The following is a 25,904-nucleotide window of genomic DNA, read 5'->3' as shown; positions in this document are numbered from 1 at the left end:
TTACTTAATCCTTCTGAGACTCTCTGTCCTCTTCTGTAAAGAGGTTAGTAGTAATACCCCCCTCAGGGTTGTTGAAAGGATTCAGTGGCCATAGATATGAAAGCAGGTAGCCCATTGCTGGCACATACTACTCATTTAGTAAATGTTGACTCTGAATCCTACCTTTTCAGGGCAGTAAGGTCTGATTTGACTTTCAGAAGCAAAGAAGGCAATAGAGATCCTGGAAGAGCTCTGAAGATTTAATTAGTACAACTGGTGAGAGTGGATGGTGAATGAATCCAAAAAACAGAGAATAGTCATGGCAACTCGTATGAGATTTTCCATATCCACCCACTTCTCACTAGTCACATAGTCATTGACTAAATTGTCATTTCTTCTTCAAGTCTCCAGTCATCACTACGTAGAGCTGGAGTGGCCTAAGAAGCTGCTATGTTCACTTGACCTAGCATTACCACCTGACCAGCCTCCCAGGGAGGAAGACTAACCGCTTCCTGTCTTCATCTTTCCAGGTTCTGCTCTCCTGCCTCTCTCTCTGGGAAGCAGGCCTGATTCTTGCCCCAGGCAGAATTAACGATTCCTTCTTTATATACTAGCACACTTGAACCTCTGTTACAGCACCTCTTTCCTAATGCATTTGTGTTGAAGTTGATTATTCGCATTTTGTTCTATTTTAAATTGCTTGAGGGCGTGGCATGTACACATAGTGGATACTCAGTAATTGTCGGATTAATACAGATCATAGCACTGAGGCAGTTTCCTATGAGCTAAGAGCACGAACTCCAGAGCTAGACTCCCTAGGTTTAGAGCCTACTTCTGCCACTACTGTGACCTTACACAAAGTCCTTAACATCTAGGAATCTTAGTTTCCTCATCTGTAAATGGGAACAATAATGCTACCTACCTTATAGGGTTGCTGTGAAGATGAGGTGAGTTAAATAGTACATGTAAAGCACTTAGAACAGTGCTTGGCAGATAGTAAATGCTGAGTAAGTGGTCATGGTGGTGTCTGTTTATAGCTTCAATCTTTCTGAATTTACTGTCACTTTCTGAGGTTGGATTTGTCTGACAAAACTATGCAGGGGAAATTTTTTTTTCCCTATGCCTTCAAATCTAGTAACTCCTACCACCTGCAGGTTTCTTAGTTTCTTTTTCACATGTGGATGCCTGACAGATAGGTTCTCATGATTCTGTGTTCAGTTATGCTTGCTTGCTTTTAAAAAATGAGATTCTTTATTAAAGCAATATATAAATTAGCTAAACATAAATTATGATCTTAGAAATATTTTCAAAGAAATGTAAATATCCACTTATACTAGACTTGGGGATGAAAATAGATTTCTTCTTGAGTGCCAACTTGGATCCACTGCCAACGGTTGCACTTTCAGAGGGATCCGCAGGCCATGTCCTCACTCCACAGTCAGAGTATCTGTCATAGGCACGGAATGGAGAAGTAGCTGTCCGTGTATTTAAATGAATTGTTATCAATCCCAATGTAATTTTACCTTTTTCTTTTTCATCTTAAAAAAAAAAGTCTGCAGTTTCCTCACGTATGGTGCTATAGGCTTATTTACACTGTAGTTTACTATATCATAGTATCTGCCTCTGCTTTGGTAGCTAAAGCTTTTCTCTGTCAGTTTTATTTGCTTTGATGTTTTGAAGTGTCAGATCTTGGCACGAAACTTGTTACCCTTGTTAATAACTTACTCTGATTACTCTAGTTAGTAGGTAGCTTTAAGAAAAAAGAAGAGAAGGCAGAAAGAGAAGTGATTGAGTAGGCAGGTGATTGCCTGGAAAAGCTTCCTTCTTGCCTGGATGACCTTTCTCTTAGTGTAGGGCACTCGACTTGACTCCATGTTGCTGTGTTGGTTTTTGTGGGAATTTTTTCCTTCCCTTTCCCCAGAGAATAGTGGAGAAGCAAGAGGTATGATGAGTTCCACCCAACTGAATGAAAAACTCCTTGAAGATAGATTGCCCTTCCCACCCTACAAAAAATAAATACAGAAAGCATTACATTTCAACTTCTAAAAAAAGCAGGACATTCCTTCTTTCTACTCACATGTCCGGCATCTGTCTAGAAGAGCTGAAGGCCTTTGATTTCTGAGGCTTTCTAATTTCTCTTTCTGCTAAAGCATCTTTGGTAGTTTCTTAAAAAGCCAACTCTTCCCTCACTATAGTAAACACAATTTTAACCATTTATAATTAAAGGTTTTTCTCATACTCTTCGAAGGGTTGAGTACATTAACTTTCAGAGTCCCCGAAGGTTTTACTTAAAACTTTTTGCTGATCTTATAGTGGGTTTTACATGTACGAAGAAATAAAAATCAAAACACTGTTTGAATCACTTGTCTGAACCATGGCACCATTTATTTCCTTATGACTACAAGGGTGGTTTATGATTAAATAGAAGAATCTAGTTCTCAAATTGAGAAAGCTAACAACTTCTCTAAGACACATACGGTTTTCTACAATTGTTCTACATAGGATTATTTTTTGTTGAAATGGGTAGATTGAAAAGTGACCCTTTAAGGTTAATAATGTGGTACTCTTTCTATATTCTTTGTTTTATCAGTTTCCTGATGTTTATGTTCAGAGGAGAAATCCAAATGGCTCTAACCCTGTGATGAAGCAGGTGTCAGTTTAATCTTTTAACATTCTGAGTTCTTGGATGTGAATAGTGACTCTGACCTCTGATTTTTTTTTTATTTTCCTCTTTCAACTTTTGGAACCTGGAATCTCATACCTCTTCGGAATTTACAGCTTCTAGTTGTGATCTGTTAAGCAATTGCAATTTGTTAAATGTCTGATAATCTTGTCTACCACTCCTCATGATGTTAGGCTGGAGACATTCTAGCATTCCCCAAACATTTACTCAGCACCTGCTCTGTGTCAAGCATAGTTAGAGATAAGGAGAGAATCAAATGTGGTCTCTGTCCTTGTGGAGCTCACATCTTTAGTCTCATGCCCTTGGTCTCCTGAGATTATCTACCTCTGAGATCCTTAGAGTGTCAGGGACCAAGCATGGAGGAAGGCTGTGCTCTCCACAGTCAGGTGATGGAGATGGGGTGGCTGAACAGTGGTGGTTCCTGGATAGCACATGAATTTCAGGTGCGCCCCTGTGACTGCAGAGTTGAGAAAGCAAGACCAACTTTGAGACTGAGTCTGTTGTACTTACCCTTAGTCAAGTATGGCTGAGGAAGGGAGCTGGGGCAGGGGAGGAGAATTCTTTATGTCAAAGGATGGCAATTGCTCTAGATCAAAGTTGTCAAAGCTGGAAGGGGGGACAGGGATCGTGTAGTCCAGCCTCTTGTTTTCCATACTGAGACCCAGGAGAGGAAGTGACCTGCTCAGATCAAAAAGAGATTTAGGGCTTCCCTGGTGGCTCAGTGGTTGAGAGTCCGCCTGCCGAAGCAGGGGAGACGGGTTCGTGCCCCGGTCCGGGAAGATCCCACATGCCACGGAGCGGCTGGGCCCATGAGCCATGGCCGCTGAGCCTGCGCGTCCGGAGCCTGTGCTCCGCAACGGGAGAGGCCACAACATTGAGAGGCCCACATACAGCAAAAAAAAAAAAAAAGAGATTTAGTGGAAGCTCCATGAAAGTATGTGACAGAAAGCCAGACTTTCCAGTAGGTGCGCCCACACTGGAATCTAAACCTTTTAATACTCGTTACCTCATTGTCTAGAATTTCCTATGGATTAAAGATACTATACCACCTTACTTAAATGTAACTAATCCTCAGGAAGTGATCAGCTCTGTGTGTGTTTTTAAAATGATTATTTTCTGTTAATTGGCATTTTGCTTTAGATATTTGGTCATCTAACAGCAAGGCAAATTCTAGATAATTTTCTACATAATTTGGCCATGCCAACAGGGACAATATTTCACCTAGCTCAGAATCCTGGGCATAATGTATTGGCACAGCATAGGCACTCAACACAATAGTTATGCATTGTGGAGATGGCCATTATAGTCTGATAGACCTGGATACGAGTCCCAGTTCTGTCACTTACTAGCTGTGTGGCCTTGGGCAAGTTATTTCACCTCTGAAACTGTTTCCTTATCTGTGAAATGTGGTGTTGAGTGTATATGTGTGTGTACACACACACACACACACACACACACACCCCTAACTCTAAAATAGTACTTTGCAAGATCCTAAACCCCCAGCATGGTGCGTGGCACATGCTCTGTTGAAATTCCTTTTTTTTTTTTTTTTTTTCCCCCATGTTAATTGCAGAGTTACTCTTAGGAATCAGCTGAATTGGTATCTAAGATTGTGACAGTCTGGGCATTATCCCTAAGTAATACCTCAAACTGAAAAAAAAATGTGTCTTTGTGATTTTTCAAACCCTATCATTGATGGCTCTCCATTCATGTCCTACCTCCATTGCCTTCTCCTTTCTCTCCCTTTGCCTCAAAGGAAACTATGGAGCCATATAGAAAGCTCCAAAATCAGACTGACCTTATGTACCTTTAATTGAGGACAGAATTTGCGAAAAGTGAGTCCAAAAACCCACCAGTGGTTTACTTTACAATTTGTGTCCTGGCTAGACTGGCTGTTGGCTGTGTAATTTGTCTAGTTTTGTCTGGAGTCTTAGACTATTCAGCTGCTTCAGGGCAAAATCTTTTGGGGTGTCATTAAATGGGATTGATAATTGGCTTCTGATGAATATTCATTGTGACTAATGACTTTGGGCAAATTTTACACATACTATCTTTCTATTCTCCCACTGAGTGAGATTTTGATAGGATCATTTTCCTCAACTTGCACTTCAATTAAATATTCACAATACTCCTTTGTTGACTACAATCCAAATTGTATACTTTCATTACTTTTAAATTTTGTATTCTGTAAGGAATGAGCATAGGCCTTTAGGATCCTTCTTTTTTCTTAATGGGGTTGGTTTTAGAGTTTTGTTGTGTTTTTTTTAAGTAAGTGGCTAATGATAATTTATGGGATGTATGTTATTTCTGATTAAGCATAGATATGTCATAACACTTTTCTGTGGTCCACTTAGCCACTATTTCCAAGAAATGATGCACATTGTTTGTGCTATTTAGTATTTTGGAAAAGAGCCAAACAACTCCTTGTTTGTTTTCTTAATCAAATGGGTAAAAGCATTTTACTCCAATTGCAGAGCTTTGGCCCTCAGAAAACCCCACAATGGAAATGATGATCAGTCATCTTAAAAGTTTGATTTTTATGAGGGATAAGTAATTTTAAAACCTTGTCATTTAGCTTGCTAGGGTTTTTTTTTGAGGCTAAGGAGACATGAAAAGAACATTGTCTGAAGATAAGATCTCTGCCACTGTGTCGCTTGAAGTAGGATTTTGACTCAAACCAATTTAAGCTAAAAAGAGGCAGGTATTCAAGTTCTCTCTCAACCAGGAACATTCTGTTGAATGACTTTTTCAAAGAGAATTACCAATGAATACATGTGATGACGATGCCTTACATTTGTATGGCACCATATAGATTTTTAAGTGCTTTTATTTATTTAGTTATTGTGTTGTAGAGTTACAGAGTAGGCATATTATTGAATAAGTGGATGGATGAATCCATTGACTTGATTTTCCAGAAGTGGCATATTTGTATTTCTAAGCTTGCTGTTATCATTTTGGAATTTGAGTCATATATATATATATATATATATATATATACCCTACTCTGTGAGACTCAATGAAAATGTTGGTCCAGTACTATGAAAAGCCAAGCCACTGACTATCTTTATATTGTGAATATATTCTAAGTGTGAATTGTTTTTTATTTACTCAAGAAACATTGCATTATCTAGCACATATACATACATGCATATGTATATATATATTGTGCCACTGAGCAAAAGAGAGACAGGGTCTTTCTGTACTTTACAGTGAGAGGACAAACGTACAGTCATAGTCCCATTAATAATGGGGGCACATACCCAGTGGAGCCATGCAAGGCTTTGCAGAGGAAGGTAGTGCACAGAGACCCGGGGCAGGAGGAGTTTGCTAGGGGCACAGATCTGGGCCAGTGGGAATACAGAAGGGAGGAAAAGGAGTGCATAACTACTCCTAAATCTGCAAATGATTTATTCCAAGGATAAACTTGGAGGAAGTAGTAGAGATTGTGGCTGGAGATGCTTCTTTACAGGGAACTGGTGAAGATATGAAGACATGCCTGTTCCAGGTGTGCCCCCAAGTACATTTCCGAGCAGGATGTTACATGACTGGACCTGCACTTTAGTAAGAGTACTTTGGCAGTTGGTTAATGGATGGGGAGGAAGAGCTGGGGCCAAAGGCCAGGGTAACCCTCCAGCCTGACTTGAGGGTGGAGTTGGAGTAAAGTTGGTTCATTTTCCATTCACTCAATACCAGCAAAGATTTTTTATCTCTTCTAAGCCCAAAGAGATAGTCATGTATACTATGACAGACAGCCTCCGTTATGTTGTAACCTACCGAAATGGGTTGAGAAAAAATGTATTAAACCTACAAGCCTTGGCAGAGTCACTGGGAACTGCTCTTGCGAGCTTGTTGGATAAGCTCCTGTTCATGGCATGTACCTGATTTAAAGAACAGGGTCTGGAGGGAAAAGAAGGGGGAAATTTAGGCCCTGGATTTAATACACAGCTCTCAACTGTGAACCATCAGCAGAATATCCAGTTTAAAGCTGTTCATGTTACACTAACCTCTGGGATTCTTTTAACTGGGCCTTGGCGCGTCACTCTTTTGCCACGTAAATGTCCTTCTGTCAGCAAAGGCCAGTTAACAGCTTCCAAAAGAAGCAAAGTCCTCAGGGGAACAGGCTTCCCAGAAACCAAAGAAACATTAAAGAAAAAAGGCAGAAAGAAACATTTGTTGTTGACTTTTGTCACTTCATAGTCCTATCTCCAAAGGTGTTGGTTTTTTTCCTTCTTTCACCATATTGAATTTTGTAGCAATTTTATTCCATTGTATCTTTGTTTCCTAATTTTTCTGTTATATAAAATACTGATTGTATGAAGTGTCTAGCTCTTAAGAAAAAAAGGAAATATGAAATAGGGACAAGTCAGAAGAGGAGGGAGTGGAAGGATTAGTCAGTAAACAGTGCTGGAGCACTTGATTAACTAAGTGGAAAAAATAAATTCTCACCTCAGTCCTTAAACCTAAATTAATTCCAGCTGGATTAAAGAGTTAAATGCTGAGGAAAAATTTGGAGGACTTTCTTAGTATAAAAGCAGTGGAAACCATCATGAAGGAAAATATTTGCCCATGTAATTATTTAAGCCTTCTCTTTACCCAAAAATTCAAAGAAAATTAAATAAGGATAAATTATTTTCAAAAACATTGCAAAGGATTACTATGCTTTGCATATCCAGTATTTGCTTTTAAATCAATTAAAAAATGCTAATTCTCATTAGAAAAAGTGGACTAAGAATATGAACAGACCATTTACTTAAGAAATATAGTTTAGAACATATAACAAGATGTTCAGCTTCAGTCATGATCAGAGAAATAAAAATAAAATGAAGATAGGTACAGTGAGGTACAGGGAGGCCAGCATTCCAGTACATGGGTGGGGGGGTAGAAAGAGCCTCAATCCTTCTCTATTTATTATATTAATACAATTATTATATTTATTAAGTGCCTTAAAATATTTATAACCTTTGTCTTTAAATTCTGCATCTAGGAACCATATATAAAAATTATTGACCTGATCTGATTATATGAATTAATGATGGAAGAGTGGTTAAATATAGTATGGGAAATTCATTGAGTGGCATGAAAACATGTTTTCTAAGAATGTTTAAAGATATGGGGAAAATGCTGGCAAATAATGTTAACTTAAGGGCAAATCAACACTGTCTTTACAGTAATCCTGATTTTTATTAGAAAAATCCATATGCATGTAATAGCCCAAAATGTTAAATTATTTTCAGATGGTGAAGACTTTCCTTTTATCCCTTTCTCCATTTTCTAGATTTTTCTACCGTCATTGTGAATTAGCTTCATAATCATGAAAAAAATACATTGTTTGGAAAAGGAAGCTCTTATTAAATTTGAATTAGGGTCATTGAGTTAACTTATAATTTTAAATATATTGATAAGTATATATTTAGTTTTATTGCTGAACTCAAATGACAGTGTCTCCTGACTTTAATTGTTTAGCTCTGAATCTCTAATTTGCTTCCGTTGCAGTTGACTGCTTGCATCCATGGGTCTGCTGCGATGCTCTACCCCATGTTCTGGCAGCACGTGTACATCCCCGTCCTGCCTCCACATCTGCTGGACTACTGCTGGTAAGGCCACTGCTTACCCTGTCCTCTGCTTTTCCTTCTCCAGAGAATGACCAGGCAAGTTAGGTCTATAACTTGTAAGGCAGTTGGTGACTCTAAATTAAAAATACTAAATTCAAAGTGATCTGAATTTTAGATCACCTGATTGCATGGCCTCTTTGTTTCCAAACAGCTTTTCATATATGTCATGGCATTCTTAAGAGTTCAAGTGGATAGATAATACCTTCTGCATTCCTCAGTGTAGGGAAACCAAAGCACCAAGGAGTTGTGTGATTCTTTTTTTTCTAAGACACATTGGAAACTGGTGTCAAGAACAATTGAGATCCCCAAGGTCTTCAAGTTTCAGCCGTGCCGTGGCACGTTTTGTAAGACTTGCCCTCAGCTGTGCTTTGAGAGCACAAACCAGCCTTCAAAACTCTCTGAAGTCTTTTGAGGGGAATTTCACTATTCAGTGAAATGTGTTTTAGTGGAAGGAGAGAGGGGAGGAGGGAGGGAGGGAGGCTGACTTGCTTTAGAGTCAGCTAACCACTTGGGCAAGTCACTTGGCTAAAAGCTTTGTTTTCTCATCTGCAAAATAAAGTTGTTCTATACATAATTATGTGAAGATGATATGAAATAACGTGAAAGGATACCATGTAGAAAAGCTGGCTCGTAGTAGATGCTCAGTAAATGTTTCTGCAGAATCATCATCTTCATCACTTTCTGTCTCCAGTAGATTAACAAAAAAGACTGTGTGATCTAATGTCCTTATAAATAATTTCTTTCCCCAGTGTATTATGATTAAAGACATTATCTCCATACAGCTCAAGTCAGCAGAAGTTGATAAGGGAGCGATACACATGTATAGAAAAGGCTGTGCACTGTCTGCCAGAAATTGAGAGCTTCAGGAGAGAGGGCCCCATTTGAGGGGTCACAGCCCTGTTACTTAAGAACAGATGATTCAGGACATTTACCATTGGTTCAGAGAGATTGAGTCCAGGTCAGTCATAATTTTTGCCAGAATCTCCAGCCCGTTTTGCAGTCCTCTCAGTGAAAAGGTTCACCCAGGTAGCCAAATTATCCTGGGAATTTAAAGGTATTCAGGAGTCCTTCTCATGTTATGTGTTGGGCTCATCCTCATCCCAAGAAGCCATGGGTTCAGCAAAGTTGTAGCTCAGGGCCGTGAAGTGAAGATCAGCGGCCCTCTCTAGTGCATAGCACTAAGTGAATTGGCTCATTTCTCTCTTTAGTGTGTATCTTTCTTATCAAGGTGGGTCTCTTTATCCATGCCTTTCTCCTACCTCTCATGAGATTAAAGGGCAATTTCTCTGTATAGATTTGTTGCTTCTTTTGAGCTTCTGAACCAACTCTATTGGTTTTTTCTGCTGTCACGTATCTCAAAGGAAAGGACCGTGTTCTCTATCCAGTTCTCTGTTTGAATGAAAGATTGGGGGGCTGGGCAGAGGCAGACACAGCTGCCAGAGAGGAGGAAAGAGGCAAGGGGAGAGAAAGAACAAGCATACCCAGGGAAGGTGGAAGGGAGATAGAAAGAAGAGGTGGGAAAGGGGACATATGTCCCCTAAGACAGACTCACACAGTGACACCCAGTCCCCTTAAGCACAGAGGATCTGCTGACACAGTGCCCCAGCCCTGACATACAGCACCCTTCACAGGCACCACCCCCCCTCCGCAATACATGGCCCCATACTTACACACACAGACAGAGGTCCCTTCCCTACAGACATGTGCCTCAGGGTCCCCCACACACCTCACCCCAGACATGTGCTCTACAGGGAAACCTTAGAGTTCTCCCTGGAAGAGACTCACCTGTGTGTCTCGATGCTTCAGGTAGGAACACCCAGGGGCTTTTGTGTGCAGGGATTGGTGGAGCTGAGAAAGTCATTGGAGTCCCTCTGCCTCCCTAATGGTACAGCTTTCACTTTCCATTATTTGGAAGGTTTCAGTTGCCAAATTGTTAGCTAGTTGAAAACCAGCAGCTTAGAGCCCCAAAACTATGGAGAAGAAAATGCTCTGTCAGTAACATCAGGGATAACAATAGTTGCCACTGCTGAATCTCTCCTTTGGCCCCCACTCGTTGGACCATCTCCTTACATCTGTGATCTCATTTAATTTTTCCAGCAACCCTGTAAGGCAGGTATTATTAGTTCCATTTCATAGGTCAGTAAACCAAGGCCCCTAGAGGCTTAATAACTTACCCTAAAATAGATGTTATATATGTATGATTCCAGTTTTACAAAAACAAACAAAAATTATGTGTATATATGACACAAAAATTAGATACACACACACACATACATACATACATACATATAGAGAGGCAGAAATCTGAAAGGAAATACACCAGAATGTTAACAGTGATTTGTGTTGGGGAGGAGGGGAGGAATTCCGCATGATCTTTATTTTCCATGCTTTCAAATATTTCTATCGACACAATGAAAAAGTATAGTTTTTTTATAATTGAAAAGTTTCATTTAAGAAAAAAATCAGTGTTTATTCTGGCCAGTTGTTCTTTCCAGCTGCCATCTCAGGTCGCAGCCCTCCTTTCTTGTTTGCTTAGAGGATTTATTAGCTGTTTCACTCTTTCCCGTGGAAGCTGACCCAAGATCCTCTTTTCAACTTCCTCTCAAACTCTAACCCTTTCAAGAACTGTCACCAGCCTGACCGAGAGCAACGGTGCTGACAGCTCTAACCGAGAAGGGGAGACTTGGCAAGGACGGCTGTGAAGCCCTTGTCACCCCAAACTTTCACTCCAGAAACTCAGAGTTAAGGCTGGTAATTTTTGGAGCCTGAGTGGGTTTTGTGATTAGGCTCCATATTGGAAGTTTCTGTTTGTGTGATAGCAGTCTCTCTCCCATCTCTTGTTTTCATGAAAGGACTTTTTGACATCTGACATAAGGATGATTACAGGCCTGTGGAGATTGGTATCTGTTTATTAACTGCAAGATGTAGGAATGATGAAATAAAAGACCCCGAGAGAAAAAACATCCTCTATTCAAGGCTTGATTTGATCACCTTCAGCCTACTACCACTGCTTTGGTCAGAAACTACAAATGTCATGAAATTTGAGTCAATGCTAATAACTTTATTCTGTTGTGCTCGGTGACTTTCACCACCGTTGAGTTTAATCTTTGGTGGTAAGAGCCAGCAGGGATAACTAGCATTTTAAATAATGTGCTAGGAGCCTGAAACATGTAGATTTGAAGGAGGTTTGTTCCTCTGCAGATGATTTAAATGTTAAGTACGTCCCCATGCAGGGGATACACGAAATGGAATCTGAAAACTATTATCTCCTGTAGAAATGAACTCTCAATTTACTCACTGCACAGGAAGGGCAGATTCTAGTCATTTTCACTGCCAGCAGGTGCCCTTTCTATGCATAATAGACTTCGCAAGTGTAATTAACACATGAAGACCACTGCTGCCAGTTTTTCTTCAGGTACATGCTGCTAGGAGTTTTCAGGACAACAGTGTAGGTTGTAAGAGCTTTTTACATTGCAATTGAAGATGAGGTGTTCATTGACTTTTGGACAAAGACATGCTAAATGGGGCTGAGCCTAGACCCTACTATTGGTATCATAGGTCGTGGACCCAGAGACCCCGAGAGCTGTAATGTGGCCTTTGGTAGAACAGAAGTCAGTGTAGCAAAGCTCTGGGATGCAGTGAATAAATAGAAAGTATGATGCTAAAACCCTGCAATTATGTGGAAGACTAATTGCACATTCACAAATACAACAACCAATTATTTAAGTTAACTTTAATTAGAGCTATAATCACAAATTTTAACTATCTGAATAAATCCATTAAATACAAATAATCTGCCCTAAATATTTCCTAAATTAATTTTTTTTCATGTTCCTTCCCATTTTTGGAGCGGGTGGTCAAGAAAGTGCCTGGGCTTTGTATTCAGACACACCGAAGTTCAAATCTGTTTCATCTCTTACTAGCTGTGCAACCATTAAAAGTCTGTTTTACCTCTCTGATCTGCCATTTCGTTTTCTGTGAAATGGGTTCGCTTTACCTACTTTGAAGAGTGGCTTTAGGAATTAGAGTTACTGATCATCAAGTGGCACATAGGGGCCATTTAATAAATGGTGGTTGCTCTTACTATGGTTATTATAAACATGGGGCATGGATTTTGGTTTCCAGAAGGTCTAACTCACATCAAACGTTCTTCTTGCTTCTGCTGCCTTGTGAACTCAAGGGAAAACTTTATAATTCATCTTCTCTTTTTACCCATCAGATTGTTTTTATTTTGATTTTTTTTTTATTTAACTTGGGTTATTGTATGGTTGTTTTCATTTGCAGCTGTGGCATAAGAATGAAAAGAAAAGAAACAAAAGCAGATGGCAGAGAAAACGAAAGGAGTAAGACATTTCCAGCCCTTATGAATATTTAAAAACATGTGCTGCTGGTTCCTTTCTACTTAGATCTGTGCCATTCTCTTGATTTTGAAAGTGAAAATGAGAATGTTCCCTACCTTGGCTGATGGCAGCCCTGACCTTGGCCAGTGTTGGAAGAGCTTTCCCATTTCTGGGACAAAAGGATTAACTTGCTGATGAAAATCAGTGTTCCCTTTCATAATAATAATCACCATCTATTGAGTACAGCGTGCAAGTCAAGCTCTTTATAAACATGATTGCAAATCTTTAAAATCAAACTGTAAGGTAAATACTAGCTCCATTGTATAGGTTAGAAAATTGAAGCTCAGAGGGGTTTAGTGACTTACCCACCATGACACAACTAAGAAATGGTAGAGCCTGCGCTTGAAATCCAAGGCCATCTCATTAAAGTGTTCCTTAGTAATATCCTTTAAAGAATTATGGAATAAGTTGTACCTATCACCAAGATTTTGTGAAAAAAATCCTTTACATAGGCTTTTTGATGACTTGCTAATAATTGCGGACTTACGTTATCATTCATTATTCATTCGTTCAACAAATATTTATAGAGCACTTAATATGTACCAGGCACTATGCTATGCTATGCTAATTAAATGTTGCTAATAAAAGGTCCCAGTAGAAGCCATATGGTATTTCCCATGTAAATACTTTTTTCTCCCTACTCCTTCAGAAGTAGTCCTAAATGAGGACTACAAATCAGTTCCCAAATTGAATTGTACATTTGGATTATTCTGGACACCTGTTAACATATTTTCAAGTATGTGATAAAATATTTCCAAAGCAGATCAGGGCAGGTTCATATTTTACCCCAAAAAAGGCAGCCAGGCCAAGAGCCAAGTTAGTAGCGAACTCCTGATGTTCTCTGAGGGCATGGTTGAACCGAAAAGTTAAATCAAGTGTGTACAGTTAAGGTTTGGATTTTGTATTTGACTTTGTAAAACACCTCATATTTTCTGACATTTCTCGGTGCCTCTGGAATCCATTCTTCCACCCAGAGTGGAAGATTCTCTGTAAGAAGTACTAGTTCTAGCCTCTTTATCTGTGCTGTATGTGGGGTTCTGAATCAACCCCCACAGGCTGCATCATGTATTCCATCTAGGATTTTTAGCAAACTGTCTTAATATGCCTTTTCACAGGGTGCGTAGTCCATGTGGGTGATGGGGCATCAGTCCAGACACAGCTGTGAAGTGACAGCTGGATGATCAGAGCTGGGTCCATTCTAATCTCTGTCTTCACTGATGCCATGAAATTTTGCGCAGGGAATAGATTGATGCTAAAGTAAGTGGGATTGTTGATACTCTTGGTGGCAGTGATAGAAATCAACAAAGTGTGGTGTGGTAGAAACAGGAAAACCCGGCTTCGGTTCTGGCTTCCCCATTTACTAGTTTTGAGGTCTCTGAACACCCCTGAGCCTGTTTTCTCTTCTGTTGAATGTGAATAGTAATAAGCTACTGATGAAAAGCAGGTGTTCCATAAATAGTAGGTACTATTTTTGTTATTACTGACTATGTGTATGTATTTGTAGTCAATATATATTAACGTGTATGTGTTTGTATATGTGTATATATAAAAATGAACCAACAATCCAATTCAAGTTCACAAGACCCAAGTACGGTGGAAGTGGATTAGGTAGACAGGTATGACCGAAATTCTTTTCTATTTATCAAACTCTGGGCTGTGCAAGTGTTGTTCAAGATTGAATTCTAACACATAAGTAAAAACTGTGTCGTTTCCATTTTGCAGCAAGTATTTATGAGTGCCTTTTATGTCCCTGGCATTGGACATAGGGAGATAGGAACTTATAGATGGTTCCGGATCTGAGGAAGCACTGCTTCACAAAAGAACTCAGGTGTCCAGGCAAGAGTTGGGAGGTTTTTTTTTTTTTTTAAGCTAAGAGGCATCAAGGGGCCATGATAGGTCCATTGCTCTGGGGGTACAACCACTGCAACAGGAGCTCATCTGGGAAGGCAGGAGGGGATAAGGACCAGGATTTCAGTTTGAAACAGAAGGAGGAGGTAAGGTGGGTCTGTGCTGGGCCTGATGGTTAGAAAGTGCACAATGTGTGCTGGTTGAACAAAGTGAAATTATAGATTCCTGGGTAAATCCCTTAGTAAGATTTGGCTGAACTTGACCTTGAGGTTTGAGCAGAGAGGGTAAGGAGTAGAAAATAATTCGGGCTTGGAAGTCAAAGCTCTGGGTCCAAATCCTGGCTCTGGTCCTACTGAATTTATGTCTTTGGGTGAATGACACAGTCTCTCTTTCCTCATCCACAGAATATAGCTAAAAATATAGTTCTCCGTAAAGAGCCTGGCATCAAGTAGGCACCTAAAAGGAAGTTGTTAGGTGATGACAGTCACTGAGCCCTATATTGAGATGCACCTTCATTTTCTTCAGCAGCACCTAAAACTGAAAATGCCAAGAGCCTTTGGAGGAAGCTTTGGACAAGTTCTGAGTAAACTGTCTCCCTGGTGGAAAAATGGGAGAGAGAAGAGATGGCTCTTTGCATTATCTATGCTGTGGATTCTGTAGGAATCTATATCTATACTATATAGGTTCTATAGGAAAACTGCCTTTTCAAGTTCTCCATTTGATTTTTAAAAATTGAAATGTAGGGCTTCCCTGGTGGCGCAGTGGTTGAGAGTCCGCCTGCCGATGCAGGGGACACGGGTTTGTGCCCTGGTCCAGGAGGATCCCACATGCCGCGGAGCGGCTGGGCCCCTGAGCCATGGCCGCTGAGGCTGCGCGTCCGGAGCCTGTGCTCCACAATGGGAGAGGCCACAACAGTGAGAGGCCCACGTACAGGGAAAAAAAAAAAAAAAAAATGAAATGTAATTCATATACCATAAAATTCATCCTTTTAAAAGTGTACAATTCAGTGGATTTTAGTGTATTCACAAGGTTGTGCAGCCATCACCACTAATTCCAGATCCATTAGGTTTTTAATACCTAATTTTTATCGTTGTTGGTAAGGTAATCCACCCTTATTAGTTAAAATAATACTTTTTAACCTTTCAGAAGTATATATAGCAAATGCAAATGTTCTATAAAAGTGAGTAGTCTGTGTAGATGGTTGGCATCAGACCCTTAATCTGATCCCTCCAAGGTGCCCCTGCTGGCACAGATGCTAGGAGTACAGTGTGTGACAGTGCTCATTCAGCCTCAGTGTTGACATTCCTGTGAGGGTGCTGAGGCTTGCAGGGTTAGAGGAGACATAGTGTCCCTTTACCATGGAAGTGACCCTTCCGCAGTCGGGGATGGTGGTTGTTGGCTTGCCCACCCCCCCTTCAGGGCACTCTCCTGACTGCAGCCCACCGCCCCATGGTCCTTCACATCCTTTGCTGCAGCATCTACATCTGAGTGTCTGGACCCACCCTGCCAGTCCCACCCTCCCAGTCCCCTTTCTGCTGCCTGATGTGGTTAGGGGCAGCAGCCTGCCTCCCTTGCCCCAGTTTCTGCCTGGCCTCCATGGGACATAGCTGGCTCTTATCTGTTCTTATATGACCAAGCCTTGGCCTGGTTTTCCATTTCTTGTGATACATCCTGTATGTAATTCCTCACTCCTCCCTGACCTGGAGCCTGTCTTGAATCCAACACTTAGAAAACTCTGGAATTTCTAAGACATAGTGTAGTGGTCTCTGCAGCAAAGACATTCTACATATGTTCATGGTCACCAGTAGAGCAGGAGCCACAGACCATGTAATGCCATCCTCAGAGAAGCTTCAGCTCTGGAGGAGGTTACCTTGTGGCAGGGATTTGCGGTTGTGTTGCTACCTCTCCCACAACGAGAATCCATGAAGCACCAGCGTAGTGCTAGGCTCAGAGTTATCTCTCAACAAATGTGGGTTTGTCTTCCCTGTGGATATTTGAAAGAATGAGAGACTAGGCTAAGAAGGTAATTGGACACTACGCACCTTGGCATGTGGCGTATCTTAGTCCTGGAAAAACAAGAAGAGATTTTTTTCCCCCTTGTTACCACTTGGGTTTTCAACGTTTACACTCTTTTGGGGTGTTACTTTCTCTTGGTTTATTTATCCATAAACCTCTTTTTCTCTTATTTCTTCTGTACATCATTCTTTCCTGGATTTCTACGAGGGTCTCATGGGTTCCTGGTGGCTCAAACCTGAGACTTCCTTTTGTGACCTGGCTCTGGCTGTCAATGGTTCTCACTGAACTCTCTGGGGCGATAGAGAGACCTGTCTCCTGACCTTTCCTCTGTGATTAACTTCTCCTGCTGCAGTGGTCTTAGCCATGGAGCCCTTCCTGATGTTTTCCAAGTCTGTCTCCTTCCGGTAGACTGAGGAGGCATAAAAGGGCGGACTACTCTAGGCTTTGATGTTGACCTCTCTGGGTTTTCGTCCAGGCGTTATCTTTATAACTTTTGTGTTTGTTTCGGTTGGGTTTGGTGGCTTGGAGCGCTTTCCCAACCCCCAAGGTTACCCCAGGAAGCCACAGGGCCACACTTAGGAGGGCATCGTCCCCCCTCCCCACTTTCACCCTCAGCTCAGATACACACGTGTCTCGCATTAGCAGGCCATTTCCAGTGACCAGCACCGCGCGCCCAGCTCCTCCACTGCTGTGAGCCCCATGCTCTGGCTGCCGAAACCACGGATGGAAATGAGGCAGTCTGTGCCGCCTCTCCTAATCTGGGGTTGCTCCTGTCCTCATACGTAGGGATCCTCCTCCTCTGTTGCTCATAAATCAGGGAGGGCCGGTTGGAAACCAGACAAGAAGTTAAATACTTTTTCCCCTAAGAAAATCTCGATTAACTAATGGCATTCGCACCCCTTCTACCTTTCAAGTCATATTTTCTGCCTCTCACCAGCTGTGACCTTTGTCAAGTCACTTAACCTCTTGGAGCCATGGGTTCCTCTGTGAATTACGGAGATCAGCCTTTCAAGATTGCTGTGGGAACGAGATGAGGTCATCTTAGGTCCGCCCCGCAGCACTTTGTAAGTCTCCTCACGGCAGCCTACACACATACAAGAATATGCTTATTGGCTGTCTGCTATTAATTGTAAGCTCCAAATAGGTAGGGATCAGAACTATTTTTTCTCTCCTCTATCCTCAGCCCAAGGTGGTGCCCAACATATAGTAATATTTACTGACTGAGTAATATTTACTGACTGACTGACCAGCACACGGAAAACACTGAGCACGTAGTAAATGCACCGTAAGTTGTTAGTTTTCTCTCTTTCCCTCCCCGGTTGCCTTTTTAAAATGGAAGCTCCTGAGAGACTAGTTTATTTTTCTCTATGGACACCGTGAATCACATTACAACCCTGTTTCCCTCTTTGGGTTGGCAGCTGGAGGACTCAGAGCCAAGCCTGTGGCCGCCCCAGCAGGTGTGCAGCACCTCATGGCACACATAGAAGTGCTCACTCACTCCGACTTATGCTTTTTCCCTTTGCCCCTATTTTTTTTTTCCTATTTTTGCTGCTGTATTGAACATATTTCTATAAACTGCCGTAAATTCTATTTAGAACAAGAAAGGGTGTCAATTCATTTAAGCTAGTTGGCAAATGTAGTTTTATTCTGGCTACAAAATGTCCACTTGCTATTTTATTTTTCAGCTGTAATTATCAAATACCCATTTTTTTTTGTTAAGTGTAACATAATGGTTAAAAAAAAGTTAATGTAAAGCAACAGTAGTATAAGAGACTCTTGAAGTAGGAGGATATGGGCTGGAATCACCATTAACTGTGACCATGGGCAAGTTTCTGAGAATCCCTTTTTTAATCTATAAAATGGATGGTATAAATTGGATTATTTGAGGATTAAATGAGATAAGGGCTCCCACACAGCCCTTGGTATTTGGTGAGCACTCGGCACATACCCGCCTCTTTATTCCTCCTGCTCTGCACACAGCCCCACCATGGACTCTAGGGAATCAGAAACAAAGTTTGGTTCTCCTGTGACTGACAGTCTGGAATAACCATACAAATTAGCGCGTGCTTTATGCCAAATGGGCAACCCAGACAAAAGCCTCTGAATAGGGAGGTGTTAGCAAGCCCGGCGTGATCTGAGAAGTGGTGCTTGGCGGACAGCACAGGTTCAGTAGGACTTAGAGGAGGCGGGGACTGGGGCCCACGGGGACACTCGTGGCTCAGCTCAGAGGCAAGTTGGGGTTCCTGTGGTGAGGGGCTGGCCGGAGTCTCGGACAGAACGTGGAGGGGCCCGGGACTTGGCACAGCTGCTGGCGGGCCCCCAGGGAGCAGGTTAGAGCAAACCTCTGAACCTCCTTCCACTTTTCTTCCACAGCCGGGCACGTGCTGGGCTCCTGGGAAGCAGTGAGCTTGCTCTCTCTCAGTGTGACAGACTTGGGTTCTAGTCTCAGGGCTGCTGTGTGACCTCAGTGAGTTGTTTAGCTTCCCAGCCCTCGTTTCCTCATCTGTATGGGGGGCGGTGCTGGTACCTACCTCATACCGTTGTCCTGAGGGTCCAGTGAGAAAGTGCCTGTCAAGCCCTTAGCCTAGTGCTGGCTATGGCAAGTGCACCATGAACGGCACTGGCTCTTCCTGGCTCCCTGTGCGACACTGGCCATCGCATTAGCCTGCGGCCCATCTGTCTGGTCACTTTCAGGAAGATGAAGACTAGGATTATCTGTGTTCTCCAGCAAGGTGTGTTGTATGGTCTTTGTTCGCTTTCTTTTCCCCGTTCTGTTGTCCTTTAACCTCTCTAGCAATGCCAGGCTTTGTTATTTCAGAGCAGAATTTTAAACTGTAAGACAAACTGTGTTTACACGTTTGTTTCTTTTCAAAAAAGAAGGAGGGGAGGGAGGGAGGGAGAGAGGAGGGAAGAAGGAAGGAAGGAAAGCTCAAATGAGTAAGACCAAGAGTTTTCCTTTCCTTTAAAGACAGTGAGCTGAGGAAAGACTTGTGGGCTCCCTTTGCAGATCTGGGTATTTGGCTAAAAAGGTTGAGTGCCTCTGAGAGGCGAGATGGGTGCTGTGATGTGTACACTGTAATGCTCACTATGCTTTAATATGGGAAAAGAAAAAGAGTAGACCTTCCAAACCCCTGGGTAGCTCTACGCTGTATCCTTACTAAGGTCAAAGAGGTGTTGCTCCTGGGGAGGCGGGGGTGGGGGCCCTCCTACCTCTCTCCACATCTCATCTCACCTCCCCTCCCCTCCTCTCCCTCTTTGTCTTGGGAAGCTGCCTTTTATATATTTGAGCAGCCAGTGTTCCTTTATTTCACCTGACTCTTTTCCAATTAGTAGCCGCTCACCTCAGGGGAACATAATTAAAAGGGCTCTAGTTATCTGGGGGAAAGGAATTAACAAATTGAGAAAGTGCAGTAATAATGAACGGGGACTATAGGATCATTAATAAGTCTGCAGTATCCATATTCATGCCTGTCCATTGCTAGGAATGAGCTCATGCTGCAGGACTTACCTATAAGAGCAGTGCTCTGCATTGCAGGTCTGGAGTTGGTGAGAGGACTGGGTGAATAGCCCCCTTGGTTTTCCAGCACGCCTTTTCTTTTGGCTTAAGTTCTGAGTATGTGCTGTGGGACAGTATAGGCTTTCAGTCCAACAGCCCTGACTTTGAATTACAGCTTCACTCTAGCTTTGTGACCCTGGGGCAAGTTACTTCACCTTTCCAAGCAAGCCTGTTTCCCAATCTGAAAATGTGGATAGCAGTGACACCTTGCAGAGTTGCCTTGAGAATTATGTGTGAGTGATGCACAAAAGCACCTGGGTTATAGTAGCTCAATTGATATTAGTTCCTTTTCCCCTTAAGAGGATTCAAAGTAAACATACCTTTCAGGTAAAGGTCATTATGTTGTCACTGCCTTGACACTAGCAATATAACCCCTCTCCTTTTCAGGGGAGAAGGAAGAAAGAACAGCTTTTACTCTTCCAAGATGACAGTGATGAAGTCAGATAGTGCCGTAATTCCCAGAGAACAAAGGCCTAGGGCAGATACACCCTGTCCCGCTACTCAGAGATGTACAGTGGCAACCCACAATCGCCGTCAGCCATAGGGCAGTTGTGACACGGTTGTGATGGCCCGCCTATGCATGAACTTGGTCGTAGCTGTTAATATTATCACCCCTTTAATTTAATCATGTGCATTGTTGGTTCTGCACATGTTGTATCTAATTGCCATTTAAAATGTCTTCCAAATTGCAGTCAGATTCAGCATTGAAATGTAAAGTCAGTGTGAATGGTGAAAGGCACCAGAGCAGAGAAGCATGGTGTTCATTTACTATTGGTGAAACAGATATTTGCGTTGATATTTTCTTGATAAGCAATAAACAAGTTCTTTCTGGGACCTAACAAATGAAGATAGCATCTAGATAAAGTATTATGTTTTGTTACTGAGATACCTTGGATGAAACAAGGGCATTGATGACTCTGAATCAGAAAATGATTCAGAAGAGTCAGGTTCTGAATGTGAAGTTTCTTAGGACTAGCTTAACCAATTTTTTGCTATATTTTCTTTTTAAGAAAGCGTGATGAGTGGTTTTACAAATTTGTCATTCTGTGTGATAAGCAAGTAATGAGTCATAGTTTACTTGGTGGTTTTTGCATTTTGGGTGGTACATAAAATCAAGTTTAAATGTTACCCTCTGAAGAAAGTGATAAACAACCCTACTGAGCTCAGTAAGTAGACAGGTGACAAGGGAGTGTGCTTGGGGTCAGAAACTCATGTATAGAGGTGATGCATGTCAAACACCTCACGCTCATCACGGAGTCTCGACTGTCCTCACCAACACTTTGCCAGGTATCCTTCAGAACCAGGGAAGGAACAAGAAACCATTCTTTGGGCACTAAGAGAATGGGTCCAGTCATACCAGCCATGCCAGGGCTGTGAAGAGAACCCACTTGGACATAATAGCTTACTGAGCCTACCATGTGCTGCTCCTGTGCTAGGCACTTCATGGGTTCTCTCTAATCCTTGCAACAATCTTGAAAGATTTCCACTGGGGCTGGTACTGCCCTTTTAAAAGACACTTTACCAAGATATAACAAAAGATATTAAAAACAGTCCTGCCCTTTGAATTGGTAATTCCGTATTTGGGAATTCATGCACATGAAGTTGTTCATTTTCATTACGATGTTACTTATAGTGAAAAGTTGGAAGTGGCTTAATGTCTAACTCTAGCAATAGGGTTCAGCAAATTAAGGGACATCCATACTTGGTTGAATATTACATAGTCTTTAAAATAATCACAAAGTTTACAGTATAATATGGGAAATGTTAATGTAGCCAGTGAGAAAACAATAAAATATATGCACTCTATAATTTCAAAGATATTTTTAAATATTAATGTTAATATTGGAGGAGAATAATACAAAAATAAAAGTAGTTGTGATAAGATGACTTGATCGTGGGTGAGTGTCCCCTCCTCCCAAATTTCTCTTTACAACAACAAGAAAAAACAAACAAAAGAGAATGATTCAGTAGCTGCAAAAACTATTGAGGTATATTGAGAATACAAATTGTTTTCAGAATGCAGGTAGAATTACCCAGTTACATATTTGCTGCATTCAGATGTTAAGGAGTCTCTGGGGTTTCTTTTTTTCCTCTCTCCCTCTCCCCACTTGAAATTTGTAATCATTGTATTTGCAGAGCAAAAATGCAGTAGATTCAGGGACACATTTGAGGTTTTGTAAGCAAATGATGATACAGTAAAAGGTATTTGTCCAAATTTGCATTCATACAAAACATGGTGTGCTGTGATTTCAGAATAAATGTGTTTTAAATATTTTCTAAATACAGAGCTGTTGCAGCCCTAAGTTGGCTAAGAAACTACATTTCTATGACAGGCCATAATTACCCTTTGGTAAATTATTGGGCTTAAAAAAAAAAAAAAATAGCCTACCTAATGGTACCTGAAGAGTGAGTCTCACTTTGTCCCTTTCTACATCTGCCATCACTTCTAAGACTCCTTTTTACTCTCTTTCATTGATTTTTATTGCAGGACAAAAGGGCATGGCATTAAAACCTACATATTTAAAATTCTAGAAATTTTTTTTTTCAGATAAGAGCCTATAGTCTCAGATAAGAGCCTAAATTATACAGAGGCTTTTGCTGTAGGTATTTATTTTTACCTTTTTCTCACAGTTGTTTGAATGTCCTTTTCTATACATTAATTCATTTGTTGGAATTTCAGTTCAGAAATTCTAATTAAAACTCAGGGTCATTTGTCACTTGCATAACAGTGCTGGTAGGAGCTGGGAAAGTTTATAAGATTTGGTTAAATATTATGGATTTGAGTTTTCTCCCTTCTATGTGTTTGGCTGTACTTCTGGACACATTAATAAGTGGCCATTTTTCTGGAATTCTGCACTCTTCCTGCTTCCTTTCATTACATTAGGCAAGGTTCCACTAGATGAGGCATTTGCAGTCTTAAGACTTCCTGCCAGGGTTCAGACTTTGTATTTCTGACATTGAAGCTGTCGTGTTCCTGAAGCTACTTAATTAGAAACACATTCATTTCAATGTACACTGGAGAAAGCTTGGACAGCAGAGCCAGGCACACTGGGAAGTTTGAGCATTTGTGTAGCTGGCAGCTAAACTAATGGTTTACAGTTTAAGGGGAAAAAATATCATAGGGCATTTCCTTGCCCCTAGAAGCGAAGGGAAGCTGAATGTGCACAGCAGATACCTTTTTTAAAAAGGAAAGAAGAAGAAGAAGAAAGACAACTCCACTTTCACTGCAGTTTTGTGTCTAATTCTTTCTTTGGCTATTATCAAATCCAAAAATCTTCTAGAAGAATAGTTGCCAAACTGGGCTGCTAATATTCAAGACTGTTTTACAGGCTCCCAAGATATATTCCTGCAGAGGTCTGTAGTAAGGAGAACATTTTATATTCTGGGGAAGGATTTTTGCTTGAAGAATTTTATTTGTTGAATGGTAATGAGGGAATTGTGCTCTTTCTTATTTTTAAATGTTTGAGCAATTTTAAAATGCACATATGATGTTTAAAAAACCTTCGTTGCCCATCCATTGCTTTCAGGATAAAGCCTAAACTCCTCAGCATTCAGTGGAAAGCAAACCTCTCCTTTTTCATTTCTTACCCCTCCTCACTTCCCTACCCTGTCCCCAAGAAAGCCACCCTCCTAGGTCCACTTCCATGCCACCAGCTGCCCCAGAGGAAAGGTACCTGGGCACCTCAAGTCTGAGCCAGGTATCTTTCCACTGGGCTCATAAAATACCTTTTTGTACCTTTCTCAGGATGTATCACATGCTGGAGAGACAGATGGAAACATTGTCAATGTCTTGCTTCCTCTCTACTCCTTGACCTCCATACCTGCAGGAAAAACACTGGGTGGGAGGCAGGCCTGGGGATTTTAGGTCCAATATTACAAAGTCAGTGTGGCATGGAGGAAGAGGGTTTGGAGTCAAATCCTAGGGTTGCCGCTTGTTTTAATGGCATTAGAGAAGTGATTTAAGCTCTCTGGGCCTATTTCCTCCTCTGTAAAATGAATATAATACCTACCTTGTGAGGTTGTGTGGGTTAGGAAAGATGAATTTCAAGTTCCTTGTATAATGGCTAGCCCATTTATCGTTGGTAAGTAGCATCATAATGATAATTTATATGTGTGCCCCTGAAACCAAAGGAAGTCAATCCATAATGCCCAGGTTTTAAAGCCCCTGGAGTTGGGTTCTCATCTCCTGCTCAGTCACTAACTAAGGGAACCCATTGCTCTGGGAATGAAGCAGTTGGAAGGGGCTTTTTGAATTAGTGTCATCAGATGGCATGTGTGCAGTTGGGGTGGAGATGCTTGCTGGCTTTGATGCACTTCGTCCAACCAGAATGAACAGTTAGATCACATCTCTTGATGGCAGGAGGAAACAGCAAATAAAAAATCATTCCTCTTTGAAGCACATCATGCCCTCCATCTGACATTGTTAACTGCTTTTTCTTTTGTAATCATGGCAACAGTGGTTCCCATTTGTACCAGGAACTGCACTAATCACTCGACGTATATTTTCTCATTCTGATAGCAAGCTGCCAGTTAGATTCCAAAGTGCCATTTTAAAGATAAGGCAACTGAGGCTATGCAATCGCATGGCTGCTACTTAGGGACTAACGCCAGGGTCAGTGCTCTTCCCGCCACCCATGCTTTTAAGGCTGCCCACATTTTGAAATTCTTCCGAAGTTTCTAGGCTTGGGAACAAAATGTCACATTAGGATTTTTGTTGTGAAAGGAAATGTAACTGTGCATACGTTTATTAAAACAGTTTTTCTCCAAATAGTGAACCATGTGTAATTTTCTGTCAGAAGCAACAGACATTAAAGCAGCTGTGTGTCTCTGTTTCTCTTCACAGCGCTCCCATGCCCTACCTCATAGGAATCCATTTAAGTTTAATGGAGGTAAGTGGGCTCCTCTCCTCCCCAGATATCTCTGTTTGCGGTTGTGTTTTGCTATGTGGCAGTGGAAAAGACGCAGTCTCTGGATTCACAGCTCTACACACGGGAGCGTGTCAGAGCAACGCCTCATGCACAGAGCTGAGTGTTCAGCTTAGACCCTTTCCACTGGGCTCTTGTTTCCAGTGTTTTTCCACTTTGTTTGGAGATTGTCAATTTTCATGGGTGAGGGAGTGAGGTTCAAAGAGGCAGGAGGAAAGGGTTCTTTAAGGGTTTGAACGAGGGAAGGAAAATGATTCACTTTTCAAAATGATGTTTATTCTAAAACACTGCAACAATATTATATTACATTTTTTCTCTGTAGAAAATGTGGTATAGAAAATATACAGAAGTATAAGTAGGAAAATTAAAATTATCCACAATACCATTATTCCAGATTCAACCACTGTTAGCATTTTATTTTTCTTCATCCTCGTCTTTATTCTGTGAATATATATTTTGTATAAATGTACTTCACTGTTATGGTATAGAATTTTATGTCTTTATTTCATTTAATATTATGGCATGGGGATTTCTACATGTTTTTGTCTACTCTCAGTAATAATTTTTAATTTGCTACTGGCCCTTCCACTGTTTGGATATGCCACAACTTAGCCATTTTCCTATTACTGTTGGACACTTAAAGCTGTTTATAATATTTCACTATTATAAATAGCATGTCAGTGAACATCTTTATGCATAAGGCTTAATCTGCATCTTGACTTAACTTCCTTAGCGTAGAACCCCTAAAGTAGAAATGCTTGGTCAAAGCTATGAATCTAAGGCCAGATTGCTTTCTGCATGGCTGTACCGGTTAGATAGCAATTCTTTTAAGGGACTTTTCTGTGCTTTTGTAAGTGCCACTGGTTTGTAGACATGAACCCTAAG

The 25,904-nt window shown here is 41.2% G+C and overlaps 1 protein-coding gene across 6 annotated transcripts in view; it reads left to right on the top strand.

Moving 5' to 3' along the window:
* DENND1A (DENN domain containing 1A) overlaps positions 1 to 25,904 on the top strand; it is a 541,841-nt gene that overhangs the window by 310,791 nt on the left and 205,146 nt on the right. For all 6 annotated transcript variants that reach the window (XM_012532876.3, XM_033427225.2, XM_033427223.2 and 3 more), the window contains 2 exons: positions 8,156 to 8,256; positions 24,938 to 24,983. In XM_012532876.3, the coding sequence (XP_012388330.2) occupies positions 8,156 to 8,256; positions 24,938 to 24,983 (147 nt within the window). The remainder of the gene's footprint in view (positions 1 to 8,155; positions 8,257 to 24,937; positions 24,984 to 25,904) is intronic.

This window comes from Orcinus orca, chromosome 6, assembly GCF_937001465.1.
Source record: "Orcinus orca chromosome 6, mOrcOrc1.1, whole genome shotgun sequence".
Lineage (NCBI taxonomy): Eukaryota > Metazoa > Chordata > Mammalia > Artiodactyla > Delphinidae > Orcinus > Orcinus orca.
This window is presented reverse-complemented; position numbering and strand designations above follow the sequence as displayed.